Raw genomic sequence first — 19,403 nt, forward strand, 5'->3', positions numbered from 1 at the left:
TCCAAAAGAGTCCCTGTCTTCACTTTCCACATTCCACACAGTACAAAACCAGAATCCTACCAGTCCATAGACTTTTCCAGTAAAGGGGATCTTTATGAAACATACACCCACAAGCCCAAGGCACGAAGACCTGCCCCAGGCGAGTTCACAGGGCTGACCACAGGGCTTCTGCAAGAAGGCCCACAGGACAAGCTGTGCAGGGCGTGGTTCTCCCCCTGGGTGTCACCCTCAAAAAGGAAAGAGGGGTCCCCCACACCTTGCACCTGCCCTGAGACCTGCTTGTGCGCACTGTCCCTCTGGGTTCCCATCTCTGTTCATGCTGTTGCCTTCCCTGCCAAATGCCCCCACCCCTGTGCCTACCCCACTCCCCACTTCTCAAAACCCAGACCAAGTCCAGTCCCTTGACCTGATGTTCCCCATGGGTCCAGTCCACACCATCACTCTCTACTTGGCATTTAGCAAGGTTCCTTTTTCCGGGTGTGTAACAGTGCTTGCATTCATGTGTGCTCTTTGAGTGTGTGTTGCCCTCACCATCCCCATGCACAGACCGGGTTCCTTTGAAAACAAGGCTCTTTTGTGATATAGACTCTCTTAATATCCTCCTTAAAACGACATCCTGGAAAGTCTTTTATTCTCTTCCTCTAGTCTCTTGAAGGCTCTTTCCAGGGGACATAACTCCCCCAATTAGTTTCTGTTCATATCTTCAAAAAAATCATCTTTTAAACTAAAAAAATTACCAAGAACTAGCTGCCGAAATTGTATGCTGTCCAGCTCCAGAATCCTAAAGAGAGGATTGATAGATCCAGCCTCCTGGAAACCTAGGTCTTCTCTCTCTCTCTTTTTAATTTTTATAAATTTTAAGGAACCTCTATACCCAACGTGGGGCTTGAACTCATGAACTCACGCTCAAGAGTCCTATGCTCCTCAGACTGAGCCAGTCCCTAGGTCTTGTCTTAAGAGGAACTAATTACCATCTGGGGGCTCTTGGTCAAAATGCTGTCTGACAGTTAATAGGTAGGTGAGTTCTCCATCACTGGAAGTGTTTAAGGACAGCCAGGATGACCTCTTGGTGGCAATGCTGCTGCAGTCAGGGTCTACTTTTTTTTTTTTTTTTAAGATTTTATTTATTTATTCGACAGAGATAGAGACAGCCAGCGAGAGAGGGAACACAAGGGGAGTGGGAGAGGAAGAAGCAGGCTCATAGCGGAGGAGCCTAATGAGGGGCTGGATCCCAGAACGCCGGGATCACGCCCTGAGCTGAAGGCAGACGCTTAACCGCTGTGCCACCCAGGCGCCCCCAGGGTCTACTTTTTAAAACACATATTTTAATCTAAATTTAATTTTAAATGTCAGGTGACTTGTTTAAGTGATACCAAACACAAGCTCATAGTAAGACACTCAGTTTGAAAGGTAAAAATGGGAACTTAATTGGTCCCTAGTTTCTTCGGGGTTCTCTTAGAACTTCACTAAGCATTTATAAGCATATTTAAAATATTCTTCACTTTCATACAAATAAGATCATCACAAACACACACACACACACACACACACACACACAGAGTGTTCGGCAACTTGCATTATTTACCTAACGATACATCCTACACACCTCATTCTCTTTACCAGTTGTGTACACAGACGCACTATAATTCCTGAACCATCACTGACGGATTTTGGTGCTTCCACAGCCTTTTTAATTGTATTTTTGTTACCAACAAGGCTGAGATGGACATCCTTGCTCATTCACTCCAGTGTACATGTGCTCGTGTGTCCGTAGGATAAAATCTTAGCGCAGGACTAAGGATCAAGGACCTCTCAACCCTGCGGTCATGTGACTCTGGTAATATAAACATTTTCAAAGGCACAAAACAGTCAAAAATGATCATTCTGCCTGGTTAGAATCTTACTTCTTCTCAAGCTTAAATAAGCCTTCACAACTTTCCTAAATGAGCCCACTGCTGTGAATAAAGATAGATTTTAGGCCTTGAACTAAAGGAACCTTCACATTATAATTTTCTCTAAATTGTGTTAGACTTCCTTGGAGCAACTTCAGATTATGATGTAAATTCAGAAAGGGTGTTCATTCAACCTACTCACTCCCCAATCATTCAACATTTGCTAAAGGCCTTCTCTCTGACCCTGTCATTCCTGCTTCCCTCTAGAGGGGCAGTAAGGGACCTTTTTGGATGCCTCCAACATGGTGCACTGAGATGTTCAAAGGGGTTGTTTGGCACCTTCTTATGGATTCCTCTCTTGGGATTCGTCTTGTTTAGGCTTTCTCTTCTCCCCTAAGGGTCCATATAGTAAGAGGGGCCCTAAAGCCCAATCAAACCTGGAAGGAAGGTCTTCCTCTCTCCTTAGAAAGCCAATGGATTAATTATACTGGAATTAAAATGTAAATTTTGGAAGGAAGGTGGGAGGGAAGGAAGGAAGGAAGGAAGGAAGGAAGGAAGGAAGGAAGGAAAGGGGGGAAGGGAGGGAAGGAGAGAAAGAGGGAGGAAGAGAGGGAGGAAGGGAGGGAGGAAGAGAGGGAGGAGGGAGGGAGGGAGGGAGACCAGTATGCATAGCCCACTGAAGCTACTCTGAGCCTTTGAAAGATACTCTCAACCTCAGTAAGTGCTTCCTCTTCCCTTTCCAATTCTCTGGCAAGCTCTGTGGGACAAAGATGGAACTAGAAAGTCATTGTAGAACTAGCGGAAAGGGGCCGTAGAAGCCACTGGGCCTGCTTCTAGCTGGCTCAGACCAGAGATGCCCAAACTAGGCACGGCCTGATCCAGTTCACAAGAGCACTGAGATTTGCGGCCAAAACTTCAGCTGGTACTCAAGTATTCCTCCTTCTGCACGGATACGTCCTTTGTCTTGTACAGACCTCCCTTGGGGGTCATAGTGGGGAGCTGGAGTCATGAAGGTAACGGTCCCAGAATTCAGGGATACGGGGACCCAGATAGATCTTCTGTCCTCCTTACCTCTCAAAAATATGACCAATTCCATGCACTGGGCTAGCTGTTGAGGATTTACCCATCGGTAACAGGTTGGCTTAGAAACTCAAAGAGTCTCTAAAAGCGGAGCAGGTTCGCTGGGTTCAACCGTGGATGGTTCAAAAAACCATCCATCCCTGCTGAGAAGTGTCAGGAGAGAAGAGTTCATCAAAAGGCCTCACCCCCGCAGAGAGCTTGCTCCAGGAGGTGCCCTATTTAACTGTGCCCTCTGCTCTTCTCAGATATTTTGGGGACAGCGATGATGATGCGGCCTCACAGTACAAAGCCTGCCCAGCCCTGCCTGGCTTCGCTCTGGCCCCCCTCCTCCACCCTTGCAAATCTCTCTTCCTCCATCGCTTTCGAAATGAAAAGCCAACAAGATCTGCTTCCAGCCGTCATTACTGCACATTTCTTATAAACCTGACACAGTGGAATTATTTATCTGCCCACGTGTGGGCAATGAGTATGACTCATTCTGTAAATCCCTCCATGGTAAAAATATTCTAACAGAGTGAAACTTGTCAAGGAGACACCATCTGTTTTCCAAGCCACTCTTTTTTTTAGGTGGTTCCTCAAGTAAGTTTCGTTGTAATAGTAGCAAATGCTTATGTGGAGATGAGGAAACCAGGCAGAGAGGGGTTGAGAAACTTGTCACTGTTATTATTATTATCATTATTGTTATTATTATTACTGTGATTACATAACAGCCCAGGTGCCTCCATGCTCCTTGTTACACTGCTCCACCCCTCTCTGTGGCATTTGTGAACACAGGTCTCCCCGCCCCCACGTGTCAGCCACCAGCACGCCCTTACACCTCTGCCTTCAGCCTGCATACCCACGTCCTACCACCACACAGCCTTTTCCTTTATTCCCTAGCCACCAGATGTCGCTTTGACTCCAGTGGAAAGCCCTTCTTGAAGCAAAGCAGCTGTAGCTTCTGCCAAAATCTCGCCAAGTTTGAACCCCATACGATTTAACAAGTATTTATTTAAAAAGCTTAACTTGATACTGGGTACTGTGAAGCCCTTTTAAAAAGCATAAGTGACCTTTCTTACTATCAAGTACCTAAGGAGAGTAGACGCCAAAAAGCCAAATTGCTACGTGAGTCACTGCCAAAGATGGTTGAGGGGACACCGACAAAATGATCGCCGCGGTCTACACTAGAGTGTAAGGCTCATCAGGAGCAGGCGCTTGATGGAAACTTACAGGATGGATAAGGTGGATTCGGGTCTGTGGGGGCAGGAATGGTAGGGCATTTCAGAAAACAGTGTGAACAAAATGACAAAGGAACAATATTAGCAAGTCATGTTCAAGACACACACCTGAGGAGGAAGTCCCAAGTCACTGGGTTGGGATTCAGACTGCTGCCTCTCTCCTCTGATAACCCAGCCAGTCAACACTCCCCCTCCTTGAAACACCCTTTCCTGATCTAGTCAGGCAAGTCTGGCCTATGACCCTTGAATCAGCCATGCTTTCTTGTTATACCTCATGTCCCAGGATTATAGTCTGCAAGCCTACGAAAAGGTGGTGACGTTGACCACGCGGGGGAAACCAAAAGATAGGATGGTTTCAGGGGAAGGCGAAGGAAGCTCCTCAGTGAAGCTTGAGATGACAACGGAATTTTCTTTTCATTTTGTAAAAAGATTTTATTTATTTATTTGAGAGAGAGAGACACAAGCAGGGGGAGCTGCAGAGGGACAGGGAGAAGGAGGCTTCCTGCTGAGCAGGGAGCCCAACGTGGGGCTCGATCCCAGGACCCCGGCATCATGACCTGAGCCAAGGGCAGACGTTCAACCAACTGAGCCACCAGGCGCCCTGACAATGGAATTTCCAAATGGGGGATCCAGTGTACACTTTTCAACCAATGTTGGGTATCTGCTGCTGTATGTCAGGCACTGTGCTGGGCACAGTAAAAACAGCAAAACAAGACAGTTTATCGTCTAGCAGGAATAATAGACATCAGACATGCTACCACTATATGCAAAATCAGAATGTAGCCCATTTAGGATCAGAAGATTTAAACATCTAGATGTGATAACCGTGGATACCAATCATCATTGACGCCAATCAACAAGCACTATGCTGGAGGATGATGTGAAGAAACAAAAGATGACTAAGATAGCATCCCTGAAGGAGCTTCCAATCCGGCGGAAGACACAAGGCGGCTTACATGTGTAGTCAGCAGACACTACGGCATGCTTACCAAGTTTACCAGAGTTCTTAGTTACCAGGAACAGAAACCAACTCTATGGGCACCTGGGGGGCTCAGGCGTTAAGCGTCTGCCTTCGGCTCAGGTCACGATCCCAGGGTCCTGGGATCGAGCCCTGCATCAGGCTCCCTGCTCAGCAGGAAGCCTGCTTCTCCCTCTCACACTCCCCTTGCTTGTGTTCCCTCTCTTGCAGTCTCTCTCTGCCAAATAAATAAATGAAATCTTAAAAAAAAAAAAAAAAAAGAAGCCAACTCTAGCTAAGGGAAGCACCAAAGGAAACTGGTGAGCTCAGGGAATTGCCAGGAGAGCCAGAGAACCACAGGGAGGTCTCGTACTAGAGACAGTGCTCCCAAATCACACTGGTGCCCCTGCCCTAACCTTCACTGGGCACAGGACACTGCCATTGGTGCCACTGCAATGGAGCCCTAAGTTTCGGTCCTCTGACCCTCTGCCAGAGTCTGACCTCCCCTCCATCACCTCGTTCCTTCCCAGACCAAAGTCCAGGCAGATGCGCAGACTGGCCGAGTCCAGCAGACGTGCCAAGGCTGAGGTCCCAAAGAAGGCTGAAAAAGTGAATGTCAGGAAACTCCATATGCTTCACTGGGAGCTTGTTCTATCTTCCTCTGGACTCATGAGGTGGGATTCCTAAGCCCTAGGAAGTGGGGTTAGAGCCTGGGAGGTGAAAGAGAATGGCAAGCATCTACCACAGAAGGTATTCTAACTGTCCAGACTGTTAGGAACAGTAAGTAAGGTTCCAACTGCTCAGTTAAAAAAACAAAAGAAAGATGGCTACAAATGACATCATCGGGGAACTATGGACTACTTAAAGAATGTGCAAAAAATGGGTGCGGAGGCACCTGGGTGGCTCAGTTGGTTAAGTGTCCGACTCTTGATTTCAGCTCCAGTCATGATCTCAGGGTCGTGGGGTCGAGCCCCATGTCGGGCTCTGCACTCAGCACAGAGTCTGCTTGTCCCTCTCCCTCTGCTCCTCCCCCTGCTTGCTCTCCCTCTCTCTCAAATAAATAAATAATATCTTTTTAAAAAAATGGGTGCAGAGTTGGGGCGCCTGGGTGGCTCAGTCATTAAGCGTCTGCCTTTGGCTCAGGGCGTGGTCCCGGCGTTCTGGGATCGAGCCCCACATCAGGCTCCTCCGCTGGGAGCCTGCTTCTTCCTCTCCCACTCCCCCTGCTTGTGTTCCCTCTCTCACTGGCTGTCTCCCTCTTTGTCAAATAAATAAATAAAATCTTAAAAAAATAAAATTAAATTTAAAAATAAAACAAAAAAATGGGTGCAGAGGACATCACAAGAGGGAGAAACACAGAGCATAAACTCACAGAGACAGAAGACTTGAGGCCACTCCTCCAACCACTGCAGGAGCCACTGCCTATAACCAGAAGAGGAAAGGCTTAGAGAGGTGTCAGCCTGGTTTGTAGGGTGACAATACAAATGCCATCTGCACCTATGAAGGTGAATCTCCCCTCTGACCCTCCAGACTTACCTTTGACTCTTCCTCCTTCTCCTTTACTTAGATGAGTTATCAACGTCATTTGATGAGTCCATTACAGGCATCTCTCCAATTTGTCCCTCTCCATTTCATCTTTGTGCCTGGATTCCAAAAGATAATCTTCCAGCCTTCCATTTATCCTTTCAAATTGTCTCCCCCACCCCGTTTTACTATAAGATTAACTTTCTTGAAACAATTCTCACCAAGTTATCCACCAGCTCAGGCAACCATAATGACTCCCAACTGCCCACTGCATCAAATCGGAACTTCCCTGCAGACAGAAGCCAAATTGGATCCACTGACTGAGAGATTCACTACATTCATCTTTTGCTAACAGTGACGAGATCCAGTCCACCGTCTTCAAGTTAGTTTGAACCACCTTGAAGTCTACAACTCGACATGAGCAAAACCCATATTTCTAACAATTCCCTCACGAATCTTCTCTTTTCTGCAGCGAGGCATACCACGTTGAGACAAGGAATTCTAGAAAGTATCAGCTTTCCAAGGAGTGTAGGAGTTCACATCTCTAGAGCTTCCAAATTTCCACGCGCTGTTGCTCAGCTGTTTTACCCCTCATTACTTCCTTATCTACAACCTTCCTCCCCACCCCCAGGACCACATTTCTTTTCATTCGTTTTGCCTTCTGCCCTGCCTACACACCTCCTTTCCTTCTTTTCATTTCGTAATGATTTACCCTTCCTAACTCCAACAGCTGGCTTTATTGATCTTATTCTTGACATTAAAAAAAAAAAAAAAAAACAAGATAGTTCAGCCAACGTCTACGTCATTGGCAAGCTGAAGGTATACACAGAGGACAAAGGGGATTGACAAAGAGGAAAAAGAAAAAGTAGAAGAAAGAAGTTGAGAAAGGGAGAAAGTGAGCAGCGATATCACCAACGAGTATTGACCGTGTGCCGGATACTTTCTGTACAGCCTCAAAACAACCCTGCAAGGCTGTTACGGCCATCCTCAGTTTTTCAATAAGGAGACTGAGGGCTAAATGACTCACCTGAGGCCACACATCTAGTAAGGGTCAGAGACCGGACCGTATCCCAGGTGAATTAGGCCCCTTGTCTTGCAAGGATAGCATATTACTTCCATATCCAAGAGTAAGAAAAAAAGAACATAAAATGGAGACGGGTGAGGCCTTACCAACAATTGCTCCGAGCGTTATTCAAAAATAATAACATCACTTTCAACATGACAAACTGGAAGGTTTTCTCTTATCCCGACACGCCAATTGCTTCACATCGCGAGAAAACACGGAGGCAGGGGCACGCATGCTCACACGCGCACGCCGGCCACCGAAAAGCCCGTATTTTAATTCACAGCCTCATCTTTACACTTGTGTCCACGTTACACCTGTCCCTTTTTAGTTTTGACCAGTGCTCTTTGTTTCTTCTTGTTTCGCCGTCTCGTTCATGCTCCTCACCCTTTTCCTCACATCACTTTCATATCAGCCCCTCCTTTTCTTTTTTCTTTCCCATCTCCCTCATTACCTACACATTTCCCCTACTTCAGGCGAGAGCCGCATCTAACAGGTTCTCAGTACATATCTATTTTGGGCTCCATACTTACTCTTGTTACCCCCCCACCCCGCCACCACGCTTTGTCTAGTCTTCCTCAAGTCCCCAAGTCAGAGCTTGTTCCCCACATCCAGTTCCCACCCTGAGCCCTCTCCATCGCCCCCGCCCGTCCATCAGTCCTCACAAACTCCAGTAGTCGTCCCCTCCACCTCTCACCCCTTTTCCCGCCTTTTCCCCCCAAGGTTCCGAAGCGCGAGGACCTCATTGTCCTCCTCCCCCCATCCTCCAACCGGCCCACCAGACGGCCTTGTTACCATGACGACAGAGCTACTCAAAGCTGAAATCAAGGACCTGGTTGCCATGGCTTTCGCTTCTCCGCCTCCAGCCCCGCCCGCGCGCCCCGCAGCGCTGGCGCCTGCGCGGTACGCCACTCCGAGGGCCGCCGAGCCGGGGCGGGACGGGGCGGCGCTTCAAGCGAGAGGGAGGGAAGGAGGAGATAGGATAAGAAAGGGAGTGGAGCTGGCGCGTACGGTGGCCGAAGAGGGACGCGCCGAGCCGGAGGCTGCAGGATGGTAGGCTGTGCGGAGAGGGAGGGGAGGGGGAACCGAGGGGCGTGGGCTGCACCTGCGGGGGTCCTCGGGGGCCGCCCTCTGTGCGGGCCGCCCTCTCTTCCTCCCGTCCTCAGAGGCCCCATTTACTCGGGCGGGTGGGCCAGCCGGCCTCGGAAAGAAGAGCAGCTGGAAATGGCTTTGGGGAGAAAGGGCGGGGAGGGGGCGCATTTGTGGGGCGAGAGGGGGCTGGCTAGGGGGCGGCGGGACCGTCCCGAGCCGGGGGGAGCGCGCGGGTGGCGGTCCAAGGGGTCCCGACCACTGCCGCAGGGAAGTCGCCCGAGGAAGAGGGGCGCGGGGGCCTGCCGGCGAAGGCAGGCGGCGGGGTTGGCGGGTCACCAAGACCCTCTGTTCTCGTGCAGCCCAGAGGAACAGCGGCCTCCGGGGAGATTGGTGTGTGGGAGGGGAGAGTTTCCGGGTCCGAGGAGTGGACGTCCTGCCTCGGTGTATCGCCCTGCTCGCCTACAGGCTGGGGTGAGGTGGGAAAGCCAAGTGGGCTCGAGGTCTTGCTCTCCGGGACCCAGGCTTCGAATCCCCGGCTCCCGTGCTCTTAGCTCTCCGCCCCCCCATCCCATTCTCTTTCCGGAGCCCAGGCCTTCCGTCTTCCTGCGGGCATCCCGCTCCCCCACCCCCCAATCTCAGAGGCGCAGGGCTCCCTTGCGCCTCTCTGTTGCCCTCCCGCCACGCTAGCAGTGTGTCCCTTCCCCACCACCAAACCCCCTTGATTTCTGATTTAGCCTACTAAATAAATACTGTTTCAAACACCCACGGATTCCAGCCCTTGGTAATGCCCAGGGAGAGGCGAACTGCAGGGAGAAGAAGCTAACTCCAGGGTGTAGACTGGACCCCCTGGAACTGGGAAACTAGGGGTGCACGGGGTAGTGAGGGCTCTGCACTCCTCCCCACTCTACTGGGCGTGCACTTCGTTCCACAAAGCTCCAGGAACCACCCAGGATGTCCTAACCAAGGAACTGAAAGGGAAATTGGTCACCTGGTATCTGGAGAGGAGTGGGTGCATAGCAGGAGGCACCCTAAAAGAAAAAAAGAAAAAAAAAGAGTACTGTCAGTGGCCAGAGGCCTGGATGGCTGAGAAGAGGGTGGAATTTACCCCGGGCATACGACTGGCACTGGAGGGCAGTGCACTGGGGACATCAGCAAGAGTGTGTGGCTGTGATGGGGTGGAGAATTGAGGTAGCTTCTGGAGAGACAAAATACCCCATTTTAGCATGGTGGTGAATAGAAGGACCACAGAAGAAAGCAGACATCTCTTTGGTTTCAGCTATGAGCTGCTTGTCACTGTACTAGGCATTTTACTGACCTTTGGAAGACAGAGGTAGGAAACAGGAGGTGAAGGAACAATCATAGTGACAGTGTGTTACAGCTCTTACCATGTGGCAGGCACAACTGCATATATCAACTCACTTAATCTCTCCAAATAGGTAAGTACTTTTATTACATCCATCTTACCAGGATACTGAGGCCTTGAGACATAAAATAATTGCCTGAGGCAAATTTCTGAACTACCAGAGCCAGAACCCAAATGACAGACTCCAAAGCTCTGTCATGCCCCAGAGGAAAGGCACCTGCTGGTGGGAATACCCAGAGGTGACAGCAAGGGCTGAGTTTTGAAGCCAGTGGGAGCTATGAATAGAGACGAGTGAGACGCATTTCTGGGACATGCGCATTTGTGGCTGTGTTTGTGGAGTAAAAGAATGCCAAGAACCAAATCTCTGACCCTCAGCTCTGCCCCCTGCCCCTAGATGCGATTCATGCTGCTGTTCAGCCGACAGGGAAAGCTGCGGCTGCAGAAATGGTACCTGGCCACATCAGACAAGGAGCGAAAGAAAATGGTCCGGGAGCTCATGCAGGTGGTTCTGGCTCGCAAGCCCAAGATGTGCAGCTTCCTGGAGTGGAGGGATCTCAAAGTCGTCTATAAGAGGTGACTCGCCACCTGCTTTCATGGGTGTCTGGGTCCTGCTGGGGCTCTGGCAGTGGGTTCAAATAGCTGAGCAATAAGGTCCAGGAGAACTGGAAGCTAAGGACATTTGGAGGGCAGTGATGAACTCCAGCTTCCTTTGCTTTCCAAACTTACCTGGAAGAAATTCTGGTTCCCTAGTCATTTCGCTCATGCCTGACACCTACTTCACGCACATACCTCTGTCGCCAGGGCCTTCTCCTGTCCATCACACGTGTCCCTTGCAGCCTCATTCAACAGTTAGAGATCCTGCACCACCTTTCCCCAAACACACACGCGCCCACGCGAGCACACACACACCCTGTCGAGTTCCTTCTTGAGCACGTGAATTAGTTGGCTCAGGTTTTTGCTGAGTCAAACTGAACAGGTCAGAGGGCAAGAGGGAAAGAGCTTGCTTGTTTGTCTCTGTCTTCTGAGAGCCACCGAGAGGCAGAGTGAGTTGTTACTATTTGCATACCCCGGGGCCACCCCGCCTGTGTCCAGTAGGGACACAGACCCTGCGCTGGGAATGAGGAGAAGTGGGAGGTTTGGGTGCACAAAGCCTGGGTTCTGAAGCAGGCCCAGCAGCCCCTCCAGAGAACCCGCGTGTGCCCTTGCCCTCAGATACGCCAGCCTCTACTTCTGCTGTGCCATCGAGGGCCAAGACAATGAGCTCATCACGCTGGAGCTGATCCACCGGTATGTGGAGCTCCTGGACAAGTACTTCGGCAGTGTAAGTCTCCCTACCCACCCTGTCCCTACCCAGCAGTCCCCTCTTTCTACCAAACCCTGGGACCCTTCCAGTCTCTGCCTGGAAGATTTGGGAGAGGTGAAGTTGGAGGGGGGAGAACAGTAATTAATTCCCGTCTTTAAGCCTTAAGCCTATTAGCCATCTCCCTTAATCAGCCCAGGGGAGGGGTTATGCACCAGAATCTGCCACTCAGTCAGTCCATCTAGAGCTCAGCTCCGACATCTCACAGAAGGACGGGGACCATGCTCAGATTTTATCAATGGCTCCTGACCTTGACTTTGCATTGGAATTTTCTGGAGAGTTGGGGTTTCGTTTTGTTTTTTCTTTTTTTAATGAGTGATGCCTGGGTTGCACGCCCAGCCCATCTGGATTAACTGATCGGGGGTATAGCCCGGGCATGGACAGTCAGCTCAGATCTTAGACGGGGAAGAGTAATAATTCCATCATATGTATTCTAAATTAACAGCTTACAAAGTGCTTTCAGCCTCTCGTGTCTGCTCCTTATTTTATCCTGTGCGTAGGTGTTGTTATCTCAATTTTCAGATGAGAAAACAGACTCAGAGAAATGAAATGTCATGTCCATCTAGCTTCGTAGTGGCAGAGCCGTGCTTGGCACCCAAGTCTTTCCACCCGTGATCCAGAATCTCATCCTTCCCGGCCCCATGGTGCCCAGGGAGGGAGACTAGCCTGGCCTCTGGTGGGAACAATGGCACAGATTTTGGGGGGAGGGCAGCAAGAACCACAATCAAGGGTAGATTAGGGCAACTCATATTTCATGTTCACAGAGAAAGAGGCTAGAGAAGGAGAAGGAAAAGTCAAACCGAGTACTAGGGCCTCAGGGTTCGGGGGTTCATAGGCCTGGGGCAGGAGCCCAAGATGGGAGCAGTGGTCACAAAGAAGACTGTGGAGCCATGAAAAGAAAAGAGGTGGGCAGCTGGGGTGCCGGGGGTCGGGGGGAATGCACCTTGACACTCAAGTCTGCCTTCTTCCCGTCCTCCCAGGTGTGTGAGCTGGACATTATCTTCAACTTTGAGAAGGCCTACTTCATCTTGGATGAGTTTCTGATGGGGGGTGATGTCCAGGATACCTCCAAGAAGAGTGTGCTGAAGGCCATCGAGCAGGCAGACCTGCTGCAGGAGGTACGGGCCCGGGACAGTGAGGAGGAGGAAGAGTACCATGACAGAGGGGGCCCTTCCTTCCCTGGACAGCTTGCCTGCCAGCCACAGCTGCCCCCTTCCGGCCGCCAAGGGGACCCCCCTGCCTGTGGCGTCTGGCCCCCACGGCGCCTGCCCGGTTGGCCAGCTTGCCCTCAAGCACTGACTGACTGCTCAGGGTGGGAGGCCGGGGTAGCAGGCAGCCCGCCCGTGCCCGTTCTCCCTCCTTCTCCCAAGACCCAAGATGTCTCGCCCAGCCAGATCTCCTTGGTCCCATACTTCTCTTGGCATTTAGGGTTGCTCAGGGAATTGGAGAGGGGCACACCATAGGTAATTCTTTCTTCCCTGGTGTCTCCCCCACCTTTTTTCTTTCAACATGCACACTCAAAAGCCTCTGCTCCTCAGAAGCAAAGGGCTGTGGGGACTTGGGGGTTGGGGTAGAGGGTGCCTAGCTGTTGGTTCTCCTGCTATCCAACACCCCCGCCCTCACCCCATTACTGCCTGCCCCCTCTCTGCTGTGCCACTGCTGAGACTTGGTGCAGGGAGATGAGTCACCAGAATCTGCAATGACAAGCAAGCTGGCCTGAGCTGGCTCTGAGGAGGGGGAGAGATGGGGGCTTATCTCTGCAGTAGGAGAAAGGGCAGAATTGAACTTGCCACCTCACTGGTCCAACTTCCCCTTCACACACACACACACACACACACACACACACACACATGCCCTGGCACACACACCCACCCCTGTTACTAGTGCTCTGCTCAGACCCTAATGACTCATTTCTCTGCAGTCTGGTTCACCTTCCCTCAGGGACCTGATGCCAACTTATTACTCCCTGCCCCCACTTTGAATAAAAGGACCCAACCATCTGGCACCCCCAGCCTCCAGAAAGCGGGTTTCCCACCCCTTAGTCCCAGCTTCACACCCTTCCCCCTCCAAGACTGAGCCCCCGCTCCCCAAGCTTCTGGTTTTGGGTTCTCTGGGTGGTGGCAGACTCAACCTGGACCCCCTCCTTTCCACAGTTGGCTCTGGAGGGGGGGGGTGGTCCCTGGAGACTGGGGACTGGAGACTGTTCCAGCTTTGAGCTCACACTGGCTTTTCTCTCTCCCCTCCCCATGTCTCTCTGTGTTCCCCCCACTCGTGATTGTCTTTGTCTTGCCCACCCTACTGTCCCTCATTCCCTGTCTGCCTCTCCTGGTGTCTCTGCGTCACCCTCTGTCTGTCTCTGCCTCAGGAGGATGAGTCGCCTCGCAGTGTGCTGGAGGAGATGGGTCTGGCATAGCCCCCCCGCCCTGCCCCCGGCCTGGGCCTCGTGGAGACATGGGGAGCTGGTGGAAAGGCAGGGCATGAGTGCCCCTTTTCTTGGTTTGACCCAGCTGCCCCTCCTCTGCTGCCTCACCTTCTTCTGGAGTGAGCTGTGGGCTCAGGACCCTCAAACATTCCTTCCCTCACCTCTATCTCCGTTTCCCCTTTCCCCAGCGAAGGTTTTAGGAGCTAGGAGGTAGGAAAATGTGACCAAAATGGGGGTGCTATTTGGCTTTCATTCCCTGCCTTTGAAGAACTAACGTTACCCCAAACCTGCTCCCCTCCCTTATAACTGTAAATATATAAATATGTCAGGTTAAAGGGAAAAGGTTTTCAGGGCTCTTCTCTTCTCCCTTGCCCCATAACCTACCTCCACCCTGCCCCAGTAGCCAGCCAGGGCAGCTTCTCTGCCTGGGGTAGGGGTGGGGGGATTTCTGGGTATTAAGAGGGAAGGCCTTTCCCCTCATCTACCCCTCCTCCTTGGCTGCAGTGGGGACTCTGTCCAATGCCAGGGGAAGGAACAGCATGGTTAATTTTTTTCTAACCTTGCCACTTTGAGGGAAGTGAGGGCTGGGGGAAGGGTAGGCTTTATGGGAGACTGTCCCTCCTTCACTCCATGTTCTGGGTGAGGCAGGAGCTAAGGGTGGGGGGGGTGTGGGAAGTGTCTGACTTTATTTCCTTTCTTCTGAAATAAAAGGAAAAGCATTTCTGGACTTTGCCTGCTTAGGCTCTGTGAAGGAAGGAAAGACTCCTGGGATCAGTCAGGAGGGCATGAGAACTAGGATTGCCAGAGTTAGAGGGAAAAAACAAACAAACAAATGGAGGCCATCCAGTTCAGTTTGAAAGATTATGAATATTTTTAGGATGACCATGTCCTATGCAAATACATCCATTGTTTATCCAAAGTGAAAATTTGAGTGTCCTGTACGTTACCTGGCACCCCGATTCCAAACGGATTTGTGAGCTCAATACCTCTCCTAACATGGTACCTCCAGCTCCCGAGCCGCCTTTGGCCAGGGAGGAGGAACTCCATGGACACGGTTTCACCCCTGGGAGGTTTCTTTGTGGAGGATTTCATTCAGCTGGTTTAGTTTTATTTGGAGAGAAGAATCAGGGGTATGGCCAACCCTGTATGCTTACCAAAGGGTTGAGAAGTGGCTAAAAGCAGGGTGTTTCTGTAGGTGGAAGCCCCTCCTCCCTGTTCATTTTGAAGTACACAGGGCCAAGGAATTTAGGGGGCAGGTAAGGGAGGCGGGTGGGTGAGGTTGGAACAGGGGCTGTGAGGAGCCACCAGTACTGCCTAGGTTGCCGGAGGATCACGGATAGAAGACCCTTCTAAGTGGCCTGGAGCTGCCCCACCCTGGGGACCAATGACTTTAACCACCACCACCACCACCACCACCACCACCACCCAGGCTGGAAGTGGAATTTGGGCTTTCTTCGTAGATATAGGCCATATTCTACTCTGAAATACGGCTGAAAGCGGTTCCACCACCCTGGCTTTTGAACAGGAGGAGATGGGTGTTGTGGCTGGCGCTTCCCTCACCGCCCCTTGGGAAGGACCACGGAGGCCCAAGGGGACGGGTGAATAACGGAGAACAAAGTCCTAATAAAATAGTCACTTTTATTTCTTAGCAAAACTATTTCCTCCGTGAGGGGTATTTACAACAGAGAAGGGAAAGAATAGGTAAATTCATAGCGATCTGGAGAGGGTGGAGAGGCTCCTAGGAGGCCCAAAGGGCAGGAGACAGACACTTCACACAATTAACTGGAACAGCTTTTTCCGGTTTTGGACGGGGACGTCCCGAGAGGGACGAGATGGGGACAGAGGCCCGTGAGGGGAGGAGATTCGCACAAACCACCCACCCGCCCGCCTGGGGTGGCCCCGGGGGCCTCCTTGAGTGAGTTTGGGGAGTGCGGGCTTCGAATCCGGGGAAGCGGTCTGATGGGTCCCGGCGCAGCCCGGGGGCGGGGCGACCCGAGGGCGGGGGCGGGGCCGGGAGGCGGCCAGGGGCGGGGCTGGGGTGCATGCAAACACCAAGAAGGGAGAGGAGCAACACGGAGGGGGGTGGCAGCGCGCGCGGCTGCGGCGCGCGGGGGCGGGACCAGAGCAGGTCACGGGCGCCGGAGCAGCACGTGCTCGATGTAATTCTCCAGCTCCTCCTGCTCCTGCATCCGGCGCTCCTCCGCCTCCGCCTCCTCCTGCGCGCGCCGCGCCTGGGCCTCCCGGCCAGGATAGTGGTGCGAAGGCGGCAGGGCGTGGTGGTAGTGGCGGCGGCGCGAGGCAGCGGAGGGCTGCAGTGTCCGCGGCCGGATGTAGTTGGGAAAAGGGTGGTAGGGCCCGGGGGGAAACAACTCGTCCTCCTCGCGATCCCAGGGCGGGAGCACCTCGTTCCAGTCGGGCAGCTCCTCTCGGGCAGGGGCGGGGGCGGGGGGCGGGGGCTGCGGGGAACGGACGTGGGTGGGGGCGGGGGCGGCCCGGGGGTGCGGCACGGGCTCGGGAGGGGCGTTCTTCTTCCGCTTCCGCTTCTCTTCCACCTCCTCGATGATGCTGACCACGTCGTCCGCTGGCAGGTGGAGTTTGGTGGACAGCTCAATGAGGCTGTCGATCGTCTGAGGGTCCATCTCTTCGTCGTCGTCCTCCTCCTCCCCGCCCTCCTCTGCCCCCTCAGCCTCCTTCCGACGGTGGCCGGGCATCTCTTCCTGGGAGCGCTTGTCCTCGGCTCCGGCTTCCCCGTCCTCCTCCTCTGCGAACAGCAGCGCGTTCTGCCGCGCCCTCTCCGCCTCCTCCGCCTCTGCCTCCGCCTCCGCCGCCTCCTCATCCTCTTCCCCCACCCTCTCCGCCCCGCCGCGTCTCTCCTGCTCCGCCTCCGCATCCTCCCTCTCGCTCTCTCGCTCCTCCTCCTTCTCCTGCAGCCCCCGACCCCCAAGGCCGCGCTGCCGGGCCCCGCCCTGCAGCAAATACTGGAGCAGCAGGTCGGAGGCGAGGTCTGCCAGCCGCTCTTCCTGCGCCGCGGCCTGCCGTGTGGCCTCTGCCTGCCGCCGCCCGGCCTCTACCTGCGCCAGCCCTTGCTGTAGAAGGCGCTCCCCCGCCTCAGAGCCGCCAAGGAGTGAGCTCTCCGGACGGCGCGCCTTGGGGAAAGGGGCTCCCAGGCTTTGGTACGCCTTGGATAGGGGTGCCAATGCCTCACCTAGATGTGTTTTGGGGGAGGACACTCCTTCCCCGAACTGGTGGGCTTCAGGAAGGGGCCCACTCTCGGGCATACGCGCCTGGAATTGCGGGGGAGCAGGGGGTGGCAGGGGCGCGCGCTCCGGGACGCGCGCCTGGAACTCTCCCCAGGAAGCGCGCCACACGCGCTCCGGCCCGGGGCTCTCCAGGTTGACGCGGGTCAGCGTGTGCGTGCGAGTTTCCGTCTCTGCTGCCGCTGTCTCTTGCTGGCGCTTGGCGTTGCTCGGACTGAAATCTCTCAGTTCCTGGAGCAGGGAAGCTAGCGCCTCGAGCTCTTCGGAGGGGTCGCCAGCCTCGGGACCATTCTCCTGAGTCTGAGGGCGAGGCGGAGCCGCAGGTGCCTGGGTCTCTGGCGCCGGGAGGCTGTGGGTCTGGCTGCGCACGGTCTCGGTCAGCAGAGCTTCTGCGGCTTCTTCCTTTGGCCCCTGCTGGGAGCCGCCGGGTGCCGGAGGCGAGCCCGGGCGGTCAAGTGCCTGCAGCAGCACCGCGGCCAGCGCCCGGGGATCCACGCCCTGGAAAAGCTCTCCCTCGTCCTGAGGCTCAGAATCTCGAGCGGCTCGGACCTCTGGGGCGCTAACATCCTTCGGCCCGGGCACTGCGTCCCCAGCTACCGGCTCTTTATGTTCAGAGCTGAGGGGAGGTGGCTGCGCCTCAGGGTGCCCCGGGGGCGCTGCTCCCAACCCCTTGATCAGTAGAAGGAAGCAGAAGAGGGTGGAAGCCGGCAACCTGAGCGATTTCATGACCAAAGGACTGCCGGAGACTGTGAAAAATAGAAGGGACCAAAGAAAGAGAGGGTTTCTGTAAGAATTTTCCGCTCTCTGATTCTGTATCCCCTTCCCCCACCTTTAATCAGGAAATCCAGGGCTTCCCTCATCCCCCTAACCTTACCCAGAAGAGGGACGTTTAGGAGCAAAGGAGAAAGATGTTGTGCCGATCTCTGGAGTCGTGTAAATGGAAAAACGCCCGCAACCCTCGCTCCCCCCAGTGCCTCCTCGCCCCCTCGCCTAAGCCATCTCACTGCCAGCGCCCACGTACTAAGCAGCTAGGATAAGGGGGAAAAATCTCTGCTCCCTCCCCACAGGACTCCCCGGATGGTGCGTGGGCGACTTCAGCAGCAAGAGAAAAGCGGCGACTCCCCCATTTACCAGGGACCCTTACCGGGGGCTCCCCGCTGTGTTTTTAACACCCCCATCCGGGAGGAGGAGAGAACCCTCCCTCACGCCCACGGCTGCCGAGGGTTTGAGGGATGGACAGCGGAGTATTTACCAGCTGGTGTCACGATGCGGGAGGTGGAGAGGAGGGTCGGGTCGGGGCGGGGTGGGGACAGGGGAAGATCGGGACGCGTCCGCCTCGGCTCCGAGCAGTGGCTGGGATAGGAGCGACGGTCGAGTTCTGGCGTCCAGTGGGTTGGGCTCAGCTGGGTCCGCGCGGCTCTGGGCGACTCGCTCGCTCCGGCTTCAGCACGCTGGACAGCGCCCGCGCCGCTGCCGCCTTATAAAGGGGAGAGCGCAGGGTCACGTGGGCTCGCCCCGCCCCATTGACGTCAATGTTCATTCATGGGGAAGCGGGCGGGCGCCTCGAGGTGGGGGGCAGCCCAGTGATTGGAGAAGGTGCTCTTCTCTCGGTCCGCGCCTGCGCGCCGGGAGCCTCGGCTGGAGGGGCGTGCGCTAGCGGAGCACCGGGGAAATGAATGAATGAATGAATGAATGAAATCGCCCTAGCGGGCGGGGCAGGGGGCTAAGAATGAATGAAGGAGGGACGAGGAGAAAAGGATGAATGAATGAATGGGAGAATGAATGGAAGGGTGGATGCAGAGACGCTGCTAGCTGGGAGGGTGGGTTACAGAGCAACTTGCAGCTGAGGGAGCCCGCGTCGCTGAGCCGAATAGGATGGGGGCACTCCCAGAGTCCCATCAGTAGGAGATCCATACTGGGGAGGGGGAGGTTAAGGATTCCAAAGCCGAGGAAGGGGCTGGCCTCCCCATCCCCCGACCGCACTCCGGGTCCACGGGGAACACACCCAAGGACGGCGTGAACCCGAGAGAGGAGGGACGGATCTGCGCGCCTGCGGGCGCTGTTCGCGGATCTGCGGTGCGGGGTGCCGGCCCTGGGCCGGGGCAGATGGGTGGATCTTGCGGTTTTGGTAATCCCGTTGGAAAGGGTCCGAGTCGGAAGAAAGGGGAAAGACTG

At 54.0% G+C, this 19,403-nt stretch overlaps 2 protein-coding genes across 2 annotated transcripts; one reads left to right on the top strand and one right to left on the bottom strand.

Moving 5' to 3' along the window:
- The first annotated feature begins 8,656 nt into the window (after positions 1–8,656).
- On the top strand, positions 8,657–14,696 carry AP1S1 (adaptor related protein complex 1 subunit sigma 1). Its single transcript, XM_040634884.1, has 5 exons — positions 8,657–8,787; positions 10,584–10,762; positions 11,402–11,510; positions 12,530–12,667; positions 13,915–14,696. Exons 1-5 carry the CDS (start codon positions 8,785–8,787, stop codon positions 13,960–13,962), a joined length of 477 nt encoding a protein of 158 aa, XP_040490818.1. The 5' UTR covers positions 8,657–8,784; the 3' UTR covers positions 13,963–14,696.
- Positions 14,697–16,100: 1,404 nt separating this feature from the next.
- On the bottom strand, positions 16,101–18,280 carry VGF (VGF nerve growth factor inducible). Its single transcript, XM_008698611.2, has one exon. The coding sequence runs from the start codon at positions 17,952–17,954 to the stop codon at positions 16,101–16,103; it is 1,854 nt and encodes a 617-aa protein (XP_008696833.2). The 5' UTR covers positions 17,955–18,280.
- Positions 18,281–19,403: the final 1,123 nt, after the last annotated feature.

Source organism: Ursus maritimus, unplaced genomic scaffold (assembly GCF_017311325.1).
Source record: "Ursus maritimus isolate PB19 unplaced genomic scaffold, ASM1731132v1 scaffold_2, whole genome shotgun sequence".
Classification (NCBI taxonomy): Eukaryota; Metazoa; Chordata; class Mammalia; order Carnivora; family Ursidae; genus Ursus; species Ursus maritimus.

What these genes read in the sequence shown, in the direction of transcription:
- AP1S1 (XM_040634884.1), top strand. An exon ending in CTCAAAGTCGTCTATAAGAG is followed by an intron (nt 10,763 to 11,401) that starts GTGACTCGCCAC and finishes CCTTGCCCTCAG; the next exon opens with ATACGCCAGCCTCTACTTCT. An exon ending in TGGACAAGTACTTCGGCAGT is followed by an intron (nt 11,511 to 12,529) that starts GTAAGTCTCCCT and finishes CCGTCCTCCCAG; the next exon opens with GTGTGTGAGCTGGACATTAT.
- VGF (XM_008698611.2), bottom strand. Translation starts at nt 17,954, where the DNA reads ATGAAATCGCTCAGGTTGCCGGCTTCCACCCTCTTCTGCTTCCTTCTA.